General features: G+C 48.4%; 2 protein-coding genes across 7 annotated transcripts; both read left to right on the top strand.

Annotated features, from left to right (window-relative positions):
* The first annotated feature begins 377 nt into the window (after nucleotides 1-377).
* Nucleotides 378-9,993, top strand: Usf1 (upstream transcription factor 1). Of its 6 annotated transcripts, none has more exons than XM_037211247.1 (11): nucleotides 378-622; nucleotides 5,468-5,560; nucleotides 6,267-6,316; nucleotides 6,472-6,587; nucleotides 6,897-6,998; nucleotides 7,593-7,788; nucleotides 8,208-8,295; nucleotides 8,376-8,491; nucleotides 8,607-8,701; nucleotides 8,940-9,068; nucleotides 9,249-9,993. In XM_037211247.1, exons 2-11 carry the CDS (start codon nucleotides 5,553-5,555, stop codon nucleotides 9,336-9,338), a joined length of 990 nt encoding a protein of 329 aa, XP_037067142.1. In that variant the 5' UTR covers nucleotides 378-622; nucleotides 5,468-5,552; the 3' UTR covers nucleotides 9,339-9,993. The 6 variants fall into 6 exon arrangements, with proteins under 6 accessions (XP_037067142.1, XP_028715910.1, XP_028715907.1 ...); XM_028860077.2 differs by having other exon boundaries at nucleotides 387-622; nucleotides 6,472-6,556; nucleotides 8,433-8,491; XM_028860074.2 differs by having other exon boundaries at nucleotides 396-622; nucleotides 8,433-8,491.
* A 106-nt stretch (nucleotides 9,994-10,099) lies between these two features.
* Nucleotides 10,100-11,601, top strand: Tstd1 (thiosulfate sulfurtransferase like domain containing 1). The gene is made up of 4 exons (XM_028860078.2): nucleotides 10,100-10,370; nucleotides 10,586-10,708; nucleotides 11,136-11,298; nucleotides 11,394-11,601. The coding sequence occupies exons 1-4, from the start codon at nucleotides 10,307-10,309 to the stop codon at nucleotides 11,443-11,445; spliced, it is 402 nt and encodes a 133-aa protein (XP_028715911.1). The 5' UTR covers nucleotides 10,100-10,306; the 3' UTR covers nucleotides 11,446-11,601.
* Nucleotides 11,602-16,349: the final 4,748 nt, after the last annotated feature.

Here is a 16,349-nt window from a genome sequence, read left to right as displayed (position 1 = left end):
GGTATAGACCCTGAGTGAGAAAAACGGTAATCAAAGTTGTCACATACGAGCCTCAGAAAAACTGGAAGCTATTAAGTCTTTGGGGATTGCTGACGCTCGTTCAAAGGAATATACCCAGATCTGCATATGCCCAGAAATGTCCCAATGTTCACTTGGAACCCCTCAAAGTGATGCCCTGAACCAAGATGGCGTCCCAAATTGCCCTTGTTAAAGATGGCGCCGAGGAACGCCATTTCTCCCCTACTTCCTCTTAGTGGAACTGAAAAGGCTCCGCCTAGCCCCAAGCTGGAAGTACAATTTAGTCGGGTTTTTTTTTTTTTTTCTGGTTCTTGCTGAAAACAGCTAGAACGCCAGCGACGTCCCCAAGGACACTGTTTCTCTTAGGGGCCGGTCAAACCTCACACACCCACGTCTCCTTTAGTCCGCATCGAAGTTTGCAGCGAACGGAAACGGGGCTGGTCTGGGGCAATCAGTAGTCAGGGCGGGCCGAGGAGACACTTCCGCCCCTCACCAATATGGCCGCAGGCTGCGATTGCGCATGAGCAGCTGTCTATGGCGAGCCCTAGCTCCAAAGAGGGAGAACGCTGCCGGGGGAAATTGGCGACTAAAGCGGCCTGGGTCGGTGAGTGCGTAGGAGGCAGCTGGAATCTGGAGACGAGGTGGAGCGGCGAGGCGGGGCGGCTTGGGTTTGGCTTTCTTTCCTCGGGCCAGGCGACGCCTGGCCACCCAGCCTTTGTTTTGGGGGAGGGGGCCGCGCCGGGCTCTTTATCTCCTGCCCTGCTTTGTGGGCCGAGCTCGCTCCCCGCCCCGGGGTGCACACGTCCCTCCCTCCCGCGGTGCCCTGCCTCGGGCTGCAGCTGCCAGCCGCAGGCCTGGGGAGGTCCCCCGCGTCCTTTCCTGTCTCCTCTGCAGAGCAGCTGGGGCGCGGGGCGAGCGGGGCTGGGCCGACGGGGTCACCGCGCGGGCTTCGGGGCTCGCGCCTGGTGGGTGCCCCGCTCCCCAAGCGCCTACTACTGGTTGGTGGGCCTGCAGGGAGACGCCTCGATCTCAGGCAAGGTCCCGGCGCGTGAAGTCTTTCGGAACTTGATCCTTTTTTTTTTTTTTTTTTTGCCTTTGCGTCCGTGCTTGGCGAGGGCGTTTGCTGGGCCCTCCTTTTGAGCGTGCAAACCACAACATCCTATGCTGATTTCCGTGTCACATATTCTTAATGCTCAGGAAACGCTTCCGGATGTACAACCAAGATTTGAGTAAGTAGCCTGACGCGGTTGCTGAGTGGCCTCAGAAGTTGCTCTGACAGCTGTGGGCTATACAGTTGCCTCCTGTGACTCGCCTTCCCTTCATTGCCTCCTCCTGCAGGCCATGCAACAAGCAAGCTTCGAAGGGACTCTTCCTCCTGGCATTTGAGGATGGAGAGCTAGGTGGTCCCCAAGCGCTGTGGCTACCTCCCTTTGCAGCATTACTTTGGACGGGCAGTTTCACTTTCTGTTCCTTTTTGTTATTGTTGTTACGCGGGCTTTCCGAGGTTTATTATCCGCTAAACTTAAGATTTTCTTTGGATTAGAAAGGTTTTGGAGGATCTTTCGGGTAGAGAATTTACAAAAACCTTGCCCCTTTCTTGTTGAGATGATTTTATTGCTTTGTACTGTGCAGCTGTTTCTTTCGGGAGGCATCAGTCTGCTCAGTTCTTTGTTGTTCCGGTTCTCTGGCGGGGTGTCAAGAGTCCTAAGGCAGAAACATTGTAGATGGATTCCTCCCCCATTGTCTTTTCTCCTTCAGAATCCTGAGCCTGGATCCCGCCCCCCCCCCTTCCTCCTGAGGCTTAGTTGATGTGGAGTTGTCATGGCAACATTGTAGCAACTGTGTTTCTCTACAGGAAGCCTTGATGAATAAAATAAAGAAGCTTTGAAATGATGCGCTTGGGCTTTAGAGTTTGTAACAGATGCTGTAAATCTGGACTCCCCCAAAACAAGAGCCCTGACAGTAGAATGGTGCCCAAGAGCCAAATCTAGGTTTTGTGGTTAGTAATGGTTTTCCAATGACAAAAAGACGTTCCAGTTTTTCCCTTTCTAGATTTGAGGATTGGAATTTTGTTGTTGTTTTATTTTATTTTGAGACAGTGTCTCTATTTGCAGAGCCTTGTCTGTCTTGGAACTCAGTATGTAGATCAGGCTAGCCTGGAACTCACAGAGATTCTCCTGAGTGCTTGGGATTAAAGGCGAGCACCAAAAGGCCTGGTGAGGACTAGAATTTCTTTTTCTTTCTTTCGTTCGTTTTTCATTTTGGTTTTTGGTTTTTTCGAGACAGGGTTTCTCTGTGTAGTTTTGTGCCTTTCCTGGATCTCGCTCTGTAGACCAGGCTGGCCTCGAATTCACAAAGATCCGCCTGCCTCTGCCTCCCCAGTGCTGGGATTAAAGGCCTGCACCACCACTGCCCAGCGTTCGTTCGGTTTTTCAAGACAGGGTTTCACTGTGTAGTCCTGGCTGTCCTGGAACTCTGTAGATCAGGCTGGCCTTTAACTCAGAGATCTATTTGCCTGCCTCTGCCTTCCAAATGCTGGAATTAAAGATGCGCATCACCACTGCCTGGCTTACAATTTCTTATTGTACAGTTTGTGTCTAAGAAGCTGGAAGAAGCATCAGGGACCATAGTGGGTGTTATTTAATAGTGGTGGTCTAAACATGGCCCTAGCTATTCCTATGAAAAAGCTGTTATAGCAGAGTATAATAGCTTTAGTAATAATCCATAATTGCTTCAATACTGTACCTTGAAATACATTATTTCTCAGCCTTCCAGTATAATTATCTCCTTCCCCTCTTGGAATGAATTCAGAGGAGCAGCAGGTGCATGTCTTTAATCTCAGAACTCAGGGAGGCAGAGACAGGAAGGATCTCTGTGAGTTGGAGGCCAGCCGGGTCTGCAGCGTGAGTTCCAGAACATCCAGAGCCACACATAGAAGCACAGTCTTAACCAAAACCAAAGGGGGTGGGGGAAGGAGCAAAGAACATTATTTAAAAATTTGCTTTAAAAGAAAAGTTATGGTGTGTGCGTATGCACACATGTGTGTGGGCTGTGGAGGTCAGAGGACAGCTTGCAAGAGTTGGCTTTCTCGCTCTCTTTTGGTTTTTCGAGAAAAGGTTTCTCTGTAGTTCTAGATTGTAGCAGACTTTCTTTGACTGCCAGCCCCCAAATCATACACAGAAATTTAATACTAGTTATGAATGTTCGGCCTTATGCTTATTTTCATTTGTTTGTTGTTTTTTTTAAGCATAAGTATTTATTTGTAATAAAGGAGTTTGTATACAGTGTGGAAAATCTACAACTTTTATTAAATTCACATTTGCACTTCACCTTTTTAAAAACATTTATAATCATTTTATACAGATAGATATGTAAATACAACATCAAGTTCAGTGGTCCTTCAGCATTTCCCACTTAAATTTTTTTTTTTTTTTTATAACATAAAAACAGGTTGTAGCTGGGCGGTAGTGGCGCATGCCTTTAATCCCAGCACTCGGGAGGCAGAGCCAGGTGGATCTCGGTGAGTTTGAGGCCAGCCTGGGCTACCAAGTGAGTTCCAGGAAAAGGCACAAAGCTACACAGAGAAACCCTGTCTCGAAAAACAAAACAACAACAAAAACAGGTTGTAATTCCAAAGTCCAGAGTTATTTGAAACTGGAAAATATTTTCTCTGTAGAAAATAGTAAAAATGATACCATTTCCCAATAAGCCCTTTAAAGCCAAATATTAGCTGAATTATACATCTTATGCTTGTTTTTACTTTTTATTTATGTGTCTTTTTGGCCTTGGGGCTGTTTTTTTCAAGACAGGGTTCCTCTGTGCAGTTTTGGTGTCTGTCCTGGATCTTGCTCTGTAGCCCAGGCTGGCCTTGAACTCACAGAGATCCGCCTGGCTCTGCCTCCCAAGTGCTGGGATTAAAGGCCTTGCCCACCACTGCCTGGCACATCATGCATCTTGATCCATTCATTTCCCCTTCCCTTCGAATCTGTCCTCTACCCCTGCACCCCTCCCCAAATAAAACAAAATTTAAGAGAAAAAGGTGGGGGGTAAAAATCTCATGGAGGCTGCAGTGTGACACAGTGAATCATGCAGGCAAGTGGTCATTGCTAAGAGTCAGTGGTCTGGCTCGAGGCCTCTGGTTTCTGCTACACTATCAATACTGGGCCCTCACTGGGACTCCTCCTGGATATCCTGTTGTTGCCCTGTGTCCTGGAGATCTGCAGCTTTGGGTCTGCAGGTCAGGTCCCTCCTTCATGTGCTCCAGCAGATTATAGATGGGGTGGATGTTGGGGCTTATGCTTAACTTATACTAACCTGTCTCTCTTCATCTACATTTTGCCTTGGGGCCTTTTACTTTTCTTTCTTTCATTCTGTGTGTCATACTTTTCTGTTTCCTCTGTGTCTGGCTGGCTGTTGTCTGCCTGGATTCTGGCCCTGGGGATGTTCCTGTCTCCCTCATTCTCTTCTGTCTTTCCTCTTCTCCAAGCCTAAATTTCTCCTATTACTCTCTCTGCCTGCCAGCCCTGCCTATCCTTCTACTGCCTAGCTATTGGCTGTTCAGCTTTTTATTAGACCAAGCAGGTGCCTTAGCAGGCAACACATCTTTACATAATTAAACAAATGCAACACAAATAAATGTAACACACCTTTACCTAGTTAAAGTGATCTTCCATATCAGTCACTCTCCCTGTAGACCAGGCTGGCCTTGAACTCACAGAAATCCCGCCTGCCTTTACCTCCCCAGTGCACTGCTACTGCCCAGCTTGCTGAGCCACCTTAGCAACCTGATTTTTCTTTTGTTCTGAGGACAACCTTGGGGTGTCGGTCCTGGACTTGCCACCCAGCTTCCAGAGATCCTCTTATGTCTACTGCTCATCTCTCCATCGAGGTGTACTATGACTTAGAGATGCTCTCACTACTGCATCCCTTTCTCATGTGGGTTTTAGAATTCAAGTGTTAGGCTTCCATCCAAGTACTTTTACCCCTGAGCTGTCTCCCCACTTTATGGTGTGTGTTTGTTTTTGTTTTTGAGACAAGTTCTTGTAGCCCATCCTGGTCCAAGACTTGTTTTGAAACCCAGGATGACCTTAAATTCCTAATTATTTTGCCTCTATCTCCTAAGTATTGGGATTACAGGTATGGGCAAGCACACCTGGTTCTTTTTCTCTTTAAGATCTCATTCTGTAGCCAAAGCTAGCCTCAAACTTGCACCAATCCCCCATCTCATTCCCTTCAGTGTTAGGATTCCAGGAGTGAGCCACTGTGTCTCATGAGGAGTTGCTTTTCAATCACTGTAGGCCAGCCCTTGCCATCAGAACTGGGGAAGTTGACTGGCCTCTGCAGATAATTGGTTCATTTCTCTGCCTTTGTCTTCTTGGAGCCTAGGTTCCAGAACTTGGAAAGCTGCTCAGTTGCCTAGCCTCACTGTAAACTCTATAATTTCCTCCAGGATTTAGCACTCAGGCCTTTGAGTCAGGAGATACGAAGACTTCCAAAAAAAGACCAGTTCCTCGGATGAGCCCCCTCACAGAGAGATGAAGGGGTAAGTGAAGAAGTGGAGTCTGGGAGGAGAGAGGGATGGCCTTGGAGAATGCAGAATGGCTAAGAGTATTAGATTCAGGCAGAACTGGATTTGGGCCCCTCAACTCCATCACTTACCAGCTCTGTGATTTGGTTTCCTTATCTATAAAATAGCAGAGCACTATTGATTTCATGTGTTATTACTGTCACGGTAGTATGCCAGGTGGTGGTGATACACGCCTTTAATGTCAGCACTTTGGAGACAAAGGCAGACTGATCTGAGTTTGAGGCCAGCCTGGAACAAGTACCATCCAGGACAGCCAAGACGACACAGAGAAACCCTGTCTTGAAAAGCCAAAAAGAAAAAAAAGTGTTTATAGCCTGATGTCTATGTACATGGTAAACACTTAGTTTACTAGTTTTTTTGTTTTGTTTTTGAGGCAGAATATATCTACATAGCCCTGACTGTCCTGGAACTCACTCTGTAGACCAGGTTGGCCTCAAAAATCAGAGATCCTCCTGCCTCTGCCTCCTGACTGCTGAGATTAAAGGTGTGCGCCCCCATGACTGGCAGTAACTGTCATTTCCTGGCAGTAAAATACTGCCATTGTCTGATCTAACCTAACCTGACATCTGTTGTGAGTGCCAGTGCGTTTGGGAACTGTGTACAAGTCATGAGCGTCTCACATCTCCCCCTGTGTTTTTGGTTTTTGTCTTACCTCAAATAGGCAGCAGAAGACAGCTGAAGCCGAAGAGGGAACAGTGCAGATCCAGGAAGGTGAATGTTCAAACCAAGACCAAGAGCCCGTCCCAGCCTCCCCACCTCAGCCGACTGGCCGTCTTCTGTATACCATGTGTCTTTAAACAACACGCAGGTAGACCAGGGAGAGAGGCAGGTGACTCACAGATCTTTCTGTGCCTCTTCTGATTTAGGTGCAGTGGCTACTGGAGAGGACCCAACTAGTGTAGCCATCGCCAGCATCCAGTCAGCTGCTACTTTCCCCGACCCCAACGTCAAGTACGTCTTCCGAACTGAGAATGGGGGCCAGGTAAGGGAGGGGGCCAGGTGACTGCAGACGTTGCCTGGGGTTGGGATCAAGGGAGGTGCCTGAACATATTTTGGGAAGCTGCAGCTTGGAGAATGAGATGAAACTGTGTGATCGGGATGACATGTTAATAGGCTAAGAGTAAAGATTGGTGTGGGGCTGGGAAAGAAAGGGCAAATAGCTGACTCTGTCTTTGAACGACTCGTGGGACTCAATCTAGGAGGCCCTTTCTGAGAGGGCGTAGGATCCGTAGGGTCTGGGCACTTACTCTTGTCTTCTCTTCCCACCTCTCCCCCTTCTTCTTGCTTCCAGGTGATGTACAGGGTGATCCAGGTGTCTGAGGGGCAGCTGGATGGCCAGACAGAGGGCACTGGCGCCATCAGTGGCTACCCGGCCACTCAGTCTATGACCCAGGTACAGGGGATAGGCTGTGAGAGGATGGGGAGGGGCCAGTAGGAAGGAGGGGTGGGATTAGGAACAGTGTGTGCGTCTTGGGTGGCTTTGACCCCAAGCACTAGCTTCAGATGTAGTCAGCCTTTTGTCATTGAGATGACCCTGTCATCTACAGAGATCGTGCCCATGAGCCATACATGCACGTGCATTTGGGGCTGCGGAGATGGCTTAGCAGTTATGAGCACTCTTGGCTCTTACAAACTTTCCTGAGTTCAGTTCTTAAATATCTCCATGGTGGATCACAGCCATCTGGTTTCAGGGTATCAAATGGCCTCCTCTGGCCTCCTCAGGCAGTAGGCGCACACAGAGTGCACATAGATACATTCAGGCAAAATATACATATAAAAATCAATCTAAAAAACCCCACACAATTGAATTAAAAAAAACAACAGATCGTATTTGAAGTAAGTTTAATTTTGTGTCAGGGTTGCATTTGTTGCTATCTTTGAAGGCTTTCTCTGTTTTTCCTTCTTTCTGGTAGGGGATAGCAACTTCAGGTTGATAGCGTAGAACTGTGTCCCTGCCTGACTGGACTCCGCTCGTTTCCCTCCTCAGGCAGTGATCCAGGGTGCTTTCACCAGTGACGATGCAGTTGACGCAGAGGGGACAGCGGCCGAAACACATTATACTTACTTTCCCAGCACCGCAGTGGGAGATGGGTCAGGGGGTACCACATCTGGAAGCACAACTGCTGTTGTTACCACCCAGGGCTCAGAGGCTCTGCTGGGGCAGGCCACCCCTCCCAGTACCGGTGAGATGCTGTACAAGGCTGGGCTAGTGGGGCTGGGCTGTGGGGCGTGGCTGGGGGCTCTGGGCCTTAGCACTTGACGTTCAGTCATTATTGAGTTCAGCGTCGCTGGGCAGTGGTGGAGAATGCCTTTAATCCGGGCGGTGCTGGCACAGACCTTTAATCCCAGCACTCAGGAGGCAGAGGCAGGCTGTTCTCGAGTTTGAGGCCAGCCTGGGCTACAGAGTAAGTTCCAGGACAGCCAAGGCTTCACAGAAAAACCATGTCTGAACCTCTCCCATCCCCCCCCAAAAAAATGAGGGCATAGAGTGAGCCTAAGATGCTTTACCAGCAGATGGGAGCATACTCTCAAAAGGGTCCCAAGGTCTGGGTGAGGTTCCTAGTCCCAGGTCCTGACAAAAGCCTAACTCACATCTTCACAGGTCAGTTCTTTGTGATGATGTCACCACAAGAAGTATTGCAGGGAGGGAGCCAGCGTTCCATTGCCCCCAGGACCCACCCTTATTCCCCGTGAGTGACCTTATGTATTCTTAGTCATTTTGAGTGATTTTAATAGCTGCTAAATCTTGCGTAATCTTCACCCTAAAAAGTCTGGTTTTGTTTGTTTGTCTTTTCCTTGGTCTGATCACCCTGGACTCTACTGTCAGGAAGTCAGAGGCTCCCAGGACAACTCGAGATGAGAAACGCCGGGCTCAACATAATGAAGGTAGGGGATAGCCAGGTGTGAAGCCAGGAGCAGCCTCAGTAGATTTGTGGGATGTGTGAGGGCAGGAAGGGCTGGTCGTTCACTGAGTCCCTGTGTCCTCCACTTTGTCCCACAGTGGAGCGGCGCCGACGGGACAAGATCAACAACTGGATTGTGCAGCTGTCCAAAATCATCCCAGACTGCTCCATGGAGAGCACCAAGTCTGGCCAGGTCATGGAAAGACCCTGGTAGCGGGGAGGAGGCTGGAGTTCTGTCTCCTGGGACTGTTTTCAGAAATGGTGGCGAATAAAGCGTTCATGGCCGTCCTTTTCTCACAATACTCTCTGAGATGTTGTCTCACCGTTGGGGTGGGGGTGGGGGCGCGACAATCCAAAAGTGTGAGTTTGCTCTTGGGAAGCAAGCAAGGTGTTTTAAGCCTTTGTCCTCATTTGTTGACTTTGCCTTGCAGAGTAAAGGTGGAATCCTATCCAAAGCCTGTGATTATATCCAGGAGCTGCGGCAGAGCAACCACCGGTTGTCTGAAGAACTGCAGGGGTTGGATCAGCTGCAGCTAGACAATGATGTGCTTCGACAACAGGTCAGACAAATGCCAGGACAGGCCCCCTCCGCCACCCTGTAGCCACTGACCCAGTTTGGATTACCTAGAAAACACTTCACATTGTCCTACTCAGCACTGGGTGTGTGACTACGTTTTTGGCTTAGCAGTATCGATTTTTTTTTTCCTGCCATTTCCCTAATTGCCTCCTTTTCTGTGCAGGTGGAAGATCTTAAAAACAAGAACCTGCTACTACGAGCTCAGTTGCGGCACCATGGCTTAGAGGTCGTCATCAAGAATGACAGCAACTAACTATGGGGATTCGGGGGGCTTTGGGCCCTAGAACTGCAGATAGCCTGGGAGCAACAGGCTAATCCCATGCCCCTTTCCTTCACTGCCCACGTCTGGCATGGGACCGGGGCAGTTTGGCAAGCGTGACTTTGAACTGAGGCCCTGTGGTGTGTCGGTCTGCAGTGAGTGGTGTGAAACACAAAGTGGACGTGTACTGACCGCCTTGCCCGCCCGCCCGCTCCCACCGTGTAGTCCCCGGGTCCTTGTGCTCCTTTTGCACACTGCATGTGCTGTATCCGTGGACACTGGACACACCGAACCTGGGCTTGCCGTGTGCTTGCTTAGAGTGCCCAGCGGAGGGTCTGTGCACACTCTCTGGGTCCAGCACTTCCACTGGCTCTTCCTTTCCTGGAGCAGAAGTTAAGATGCGCACCTGATTACTCTGGGGAGCAGGCTTATTCAGGAAGTGGGGAAGGAGGCAAGGTGGCTGCTCTCCCATGAATAGTAGAGGGGCCAGTGAGCAGCTGGGCCTCTGCAGAAGTCTCTGAAGCCAGGGAGGAAGATAGGCAGGGGCTCACTGAGAGCCAGCCCCTTCTGGGGATGGTTCTTTTTATTTCTTTTCTTTTTCTTTTCTTCTTTTTTTTTTTTTTTAAAGATAAAATTGTTTAGAGCCACAGTTGTCTGTTTTCCTTCTTTTATGGGGTCCTGGGGGAAGGGGAAATACATATTACCCTTTGACCAGTGAGGGCTGGGTTAACCTTTGGGTGGGGGTGACTATTCCTATACTGATTACCCAGAGTCCTGGCACCTGTGCCAGGCCTGGATGTCATTTCCGGCCTTACACTGCAGTCTTTAAAGGTTTCAATTGTGGACTGGAGTTAGAGGTTATCACCAACAGGTGCTACTGGGGCGCTGCGTGGGTGCCAGCCAGGGGCCGCACTTGGCTTCCAGTTCCGGTTTCCCTGGCTGGGCTCAGGGAGGGAGGGGAGATGCTTCGGGTTGCCTTCCTGCGTCTCCGTCACACAATTGCTGCTGCTGGCACCATGACTGGAGGTACCTGAGGAGGACGTGAGGGTATCTGGGATGTGGGGGTGAGGTTGTGTATGCTGGTCCCGCGGATAGAGTTGTTTGTGGAGAGAGGAGCGTAGGGGTGTGGCTGCGGTCCTCACAAACAACTCCACCGAGTTCGGAAGCTTCCAGGGAGGGGGCACAGGCCACAGGTGTCTGGCGGTCCCCCAGCCTCAGTTCTCTCGTGTCCTCTTTCTCAGTGCCTACAGTCTCGTACTCGGAACTCCGCTCACTCCTGGCCTCGGGCAGGGCCCAGCTCATCGATGTTCGATCTCGGGAGGAGGCAGAAGCTGGTACCATCCCCGGGGCACTCAACATCCCTGGTACAGGATTTCTTGTGTTGGCAGAGGGACAGCCCATGATGGTCTTCGCTAACGGGGCCTCACTTAGGGTAGGGGCGATGCTGGTAGAGATAGCGGGGGTCAGCACTCGGGTTCCCTAGAGAAAAGCTGAATGGAGAATCCTGGCAGTGGAACTAGCTTATCCAGTTGGAGGGGATAGCCGGCAGCCAGAGGGGCAAGTCAGCAGCCTGATGGGGGATTCCCTCATCCACCTGATCCTCTACTGCATTGTTGGCCTAACTTCCTACACGAGTAGGCTGTTTGTTCCTTGTCTTTGAGGTTGGTATGGGGATGGGGGGTGGCCACCATATGTTTGGACAGTCTCTGCAGATTGGCCAGGACCCAGCTCTTTGAGGCCCATATTGTGAACCCCAAGGTGCCACTGGCTCCCCATTTTGTCCCCTCTCAGTGTCGGAGCTGGAAACCGCCTTGACCATGGACCCAGCTACTTTCCAAGCCTTGTACAGTGCTGAGAAGCCAAAGCTTGAAGACAAGAATCTTGTTTTCTTCTGTCAGCTGGGCAAGCGCGGCTCCCAGGCCACAGCGCTGGCACAGGGTCTTGGATACACAGGGTATGACAAGGCAGTGGCGGCGTAAGGCTTGCTAGCTGGGAACTGACGGGGGCTGCCCCCTGGACCTGCTCTTCCATCGCTCTTTCTCTCCACAGGGCTCGACACTATGCTGGGGCCTATAAGGAATGGCTGGAGAAAGAGGGATAGGTGGAAGCCTTGGTGGTTGTGACCCTTCCTCGTGACCACCTTGCTGGGTTGGGCAAGTCTCTGTGGTGCTTTGCACATGAAAAACTCAAATAAAGAGCATTTCATTTGTCAGGTGGACAAAAAAATGGTTCCAATAGCAATCTCATTCTCAGTGTTTATCTCGGGATCCTTGTCCATTGATCTGTTTCCTACTCCCCAATTAAAGCAGTTTATTGAACAACTGAAGTTGACCTACGGCGGCAGTTTCCAGCCCAGAATGCCTACCAGATAATCACCCAATAGCTTTACAAAATCTTGGAGCAGGGCTGGAGAGATGGTTCAAGGAGTTAAGAGCACTGGCTGCTCTTCCAGAAGACCCAGGCTCAATTCCCAGCACCCACATGGCAGCTCACGGCTGTCTGTGACTCCAGCTCCAGGGGATCTGGCACTTTCACACCAATACACATAAAGTTAAATTAAAAAAAAAAAAAGATAGCGCCAATTAAAAAGACAAACAAAATCTTGGAGCTAGGTGTGTTCAGTTCCAGCTTCTTGGGAGGCTGAACCTAGGAGTTTAGTTCCTGGCCAGTCTGGGTAACACGGCAAGACTGAAGAGCCTGGTCTGGCGGTGGTGGTGGTGCACGCCTTTAATCCCAGCACTCAGGAGGCAAAGGCGAGCAGCTGAGTCTGAGGCCAGCCTGGTCTACAGAGTGAGTTCCAGGACAAAATCAAAAGAGCACTTGTTCTTGCAGAGAACCTGTATTTGGTTCCCAGGCCCCACACGGATGGCAGCTCACAACCTAACCGTGTGTAACTCTAGTTCCGGGGGCCTAATGGGCTCTTCTGACCTCCTCGCCCACCAGGATTGCACAAGGTGCAAATACATACATGTAAGCAAGATAATCATATAAATCTTTTTTTTTTAAAGCCACTTTTTAGCTATGTGTGATAGAACATGTGTATAATCCCAGCACTTTGGAGGGGGAGGCAGGAGGATTAAAGATTTAATTAAGGCCAGCCTGAGCTACCTAGGAAAAGAGCTTGGGTGTGTGTGATTTTATGGGCTGCTCTGATGTTTCCCATACGCAGCTACAAACTGCTGTCATTACCTTCCCTTTATGTGTTGTCTGCGGCTACTGTTGTACAAAATTAGCAGAAGAGCTGTAACAGCTGCATGCCTTTCAGAACCGAAAGTGGCCCTACCTAGTGGTCCTCTATAGAAAGTGCTTGCCCATTACTGCTCAAGATTTGCAGCTCTTTGGCCCCAGTTCCACCTTCCTCAGAGTCTAGAACTGGGTTAAGGTAATGAAGTTAGTCCTATGGGCTAGTGGTCGGCCCAGTGGTAGAGTAATGGATATAAAGCTCTGAATTCAGCCGGGCGATGGTGGCTCACGCCTTTAATTCCAGCACTTGGGAGATAGAGATACAGGATCTCTGTGAGTTCGAGGCTAGCCTGGTCTACAGAGTGAGTTCCAGAACAGCCAGGGTGGCTTTGGTAAGCCCTGTTTCCAAAACAACAACAACAAAAAACAAACAAAAAAGACCCACCATAAAAAGCATTGGGGATGGGTAGGACACATGCTTATAGAAAGCTATTTGGGAGTTTGAGGCAAGAGGATCACAAGTTCAAGGCTAAGTCACTATGGCAGGATAATCTTAAGAAAATAAATGCATTTAGGCCTGGACTGGTGGTGAAAGTCTAAGGTAGGAGGCTGAGAGGCAGGAGTATCACATTCAGGGTCTGTCTATGTTACAGAATTTCTCACTAAATTGACTAGGCCAGCCTAGTCAATTTAGTGAGAAATTCAAAAAGGACTGGATAGAGAGCTCAGTGGGAGAGCACTTGCCTAGTATACCACCAATAAATGAATAAACCAATAAATGTATATGTTAAAAAGAATTTACCAGCCAGGTATGGTGGCACACACCTTTAGTCCCAGCCCTTGGGAAGCAGAGACAGATCTCTGTGAGTTGGAGGCCAGCCTGATCTACATAATTTTCCAGAACAGCTGGAGCTCTATAGAGAGACCTTGTCTCAAAAAACCCAAACAAAACATCAACAAGGAACTTAACAGCAACTAGCAAATGCTTGCTGAAACTAGACTCGCTGGAAAGTAGATATATAACTTCCCTTGGTGTGGTAAATCATTTGGATATTCTTTGAGATAATGAAATATCTTTGTGAGTGTGAATGTGTGTGTGTTAATTGTCTTAACTGCTTTCCATCTTTAGTTTTTGAGACAGTCTCTTACTGAACCAGAAACTTAGGGATTTGGCAAGGCATGTTGGCTGGCCAATGAGCTTCACCTGTCTTTGTCCCCCCAAGGGCTAGAGTTACAGGCACATGCCATCACCCCTGGCTTTTTACATGGATTCTGGGGATTTGAATGCAGGTCCTCAGGATTTTGCAACAAGTCCTTTCCCCAGTTCTAATGAAAAAATATTTTAGCCAGGTGTGGTGGAACACACCTGTAAACCGTGAGCAGAGGCAGAGGCAGTGGCATCAGGATTTCTTTAGGTGCTAGTCTGGGCTGGGCTAGACTGAATTCTGGGCCAGCCTGGCTACATGATGAGTTATAGGCAGTCATGGCAACACAGAGAGACCCTGTCTCAAAAGAAAGAAAGAAAGAAAAAGCTGCTGTTTGTGGTGGTAGCAAACCCCTTTAATTCCAGCACTGGGAGGAAGAGGAAGTTGGAACTACAGAGTTTGAGGCCAGCTTGGTCTGCATGGTGAGTTCTAAGTCAGCCAGGGCTACACAGTGAGACACTAGCTGAAAAACAATTGAGAAGATGAACAAAAGGTTCAAATACAGGCTGGTGAGACAGGCCACCAACTAAAGGCTCTTGCTGCCAAGCTTTAGGACCCATAAGGTGGAAAGACAGACCAACTCTGCAGGCTGACCTCACATGTGTGGCATGTGCCCATATGCAAACACCCAAATAAAGACACATGCATTTTTATAAACCACAAAGTATCCCTTGGGGCTGGAGAAATCGTTCAGCAATTAAGAGCACTGAGCACTGGCTCTTCTTCCAGAATACCTGGGTATGATTCCCAGCACCAACCTGGAAGTTCATGACCATCTGCCACTCCAGTTCCAGGGCATCTGATGCTCTCCTCTGGCCTCCTCAGTCACCAGGCACACATGTAGTGGGCAGACAAAACACCCATACACATAGAATGAAATTAAAATTAAATTGCAGGGCAGTGGTGGCACACACTAGATCAGCCTCGCCTACACAGTGATTCCAGGACAGCCAGAGATACACAGAGAAATCCTGTTGTGAAAGATAAAACAAGCCCCTCACCCCCCCCACACACACACACACAAACGCAAATGTATTCCTTTAGCCAGAAGAGCAGGCTGGCTCAGATGGGAACCCAATTTTCTGATTTTTTTTTCAAGTGTTTAAAACAATTTATCAGACATTTCCTGTTTTCTTTGCTTTTTTCCTTCCTTTTCCTCTGCTCTTCCACACACCAGCTTCAGGCACTGACCCACCCTACGTTCTCCTGAGCTACAGGAGTTCAGCCAGACATTGTTGAGTTTTGTTTTTGTTTGCACATGCTCACCAGGTGCTCCACTCCTGAGTCTAGGGTAAATGGCGGGTGCCAGTTTTCCCCCAAAACCCAATCTCTGACTCAGAAATAGATTGGGAAATCTCTCCTGGGTTTAATTTTTCTCCTTGTCATGAGTCTACACACCCCTCCCATTATCTTTATTATGGATCATAGTATTTCTTTATGATTATAATTACGGAGACATAATTTACTTGCAACAAAAGACAGTTGTATAAACGCTTAGTTCACTGAAGGATTTTGGTTTTGATTTTGACAAGCCAAACAGGGTCTCATATACTTTCCATTTTTAAATTTCATTTAGATTTTGGAGACAGGGTCTCATGTAGTTGAGTTGAACCTCAGCTAGTCCTGTCTCCACTTCCTGCCGTCTGGAACACCGTGTGTGGTACCAGGGCTTGAGCCCAGCCCAAAGTTTTTTGTTTTTGTTTTCCCGAGCCTGGTTTCTCTGTGCAGCTTTGGCTGTCCTGGAACTCGATCTGTAGACCAAGCTGTTCTTGAAGTCAGAGAGATCCACCTGCATGGTGTCACCACCACCTGGCCCCGGAAGATTGTTTTAAGAAGCATTATAGGCTGGTAAAATGCTTCAGCGGATAAAGGCACTTGCTGCCAAGACAACCTGAGTTCAATTCCCAAGACCTACAGGTGGAAGAAGAGAACCAACTCTTGAAAGTGTCCTCTGACCTCCACACTCACTAAATAAATGTAAGTTCAAAAAGTGTTTACTGGAATAAAAAACAAAACAAACAAACAAAAAACCCAAAAAAGTGTTTACTGGGAGTGTTGAGATAGTTTAATGGTCAAGAACATTTCTTTCTTTCTTTTTTTTTTTTTTTCAGTTTTTTTTTTTAGGGGGGGTGTTGGTTGTTTGTTTTTTGAGACAGGGTTTCTCTGTGTAACCACCCTGGTTGTCCTGGAACTCACGTTGTGGACTAGGCTGGCCTCAAAAAACTCATAGAGATCGGCTGGCCTCTGCCTCCTGAGTGCTGGAATTAAAGGCGTGTGTCACCATGTCCAGCTACAAGTCAAGAACATTTCTTACAGAGGACCTGGTTCACTTCCCTGTACCCACATGGCTGATCACAACTGTTAGTAACTCCAGTTCCAGGGGATCTGATGCCCTCTTCTGACCTTTCCAGGCATCAGGCACATACATGGTGCACAAATACAAACATTCATAGAAACAAAATAATACCACACACATTAAAAAAAAAGGAGTAAACCTAAAATAATAATAATAATAATAATAATAATAATTTACTAAAATAAAATGAATTCTTTTTTTTCTTTTCAAAACAAAAAATTGTAGGTTGGTGAGACAGGGTCTTGCTATGTTGTCCTGGCT

The sequence above is a fragment of the Peromyscus leucopus genome, chromosome 15 (genome assembly GCF_004664715.2).
Source record: "Peromyscus leucopus breed LL Stock chromosome 15, UCI_PerLeu_2.1, whole genome shotgun sequence".
NCBI classification, from domain to species: Eukaryota; Metazoa; Chordata; class Mammalia; order Rodentia; family Cricetidae; genus Peromyscus; species Peromyscus leucopus.
Note: the sequence above shows the minus strand (reverse complement) of the source record. Positions and strands in the feature narration are given on the sequence as shown.

Bases quoted from the DNA above. Each gene is read 5' to 3' on its own strand.
- Usf1 (XM_037211247.1), top strand. The intron at 7,789-8,207 runs GTGAGATGCTGT...ACATCTTCACAG, and splicing joins GGCCACCCCTCCCAGTACCG to GTCAGTTCTTTGTGATGATG. The intron at 9,069-9,248 runs GTCAGACAAATG...TTTTCTGTGCAG, and splicing joins ATGATGTGCTTCGACAACAG to GTGGAAGATCTTAAAAACAA.
- Tstd1 (XM_028860078.2), top strand. From the start codon at position 10,307: ATGCTTCGGGTTGCCTTCCTGCGTCTCCGTCACACAATTGCTGCTGCT. The intron at 10,371-10,585 runs GTACCTGAGGAG...CCTCTTTCTCAG, and splicing joins TGCTGGCACCATGACTGGAG to TGCCTACAGTCTCGTACTCG. The intron at 11,299-11,393 runs GTATGACAAGGC...TTCTCTCCACAG, and splicing joins CAGGGTCTTGGATACACAGG to GGCTCGACACTATGCTGGGG.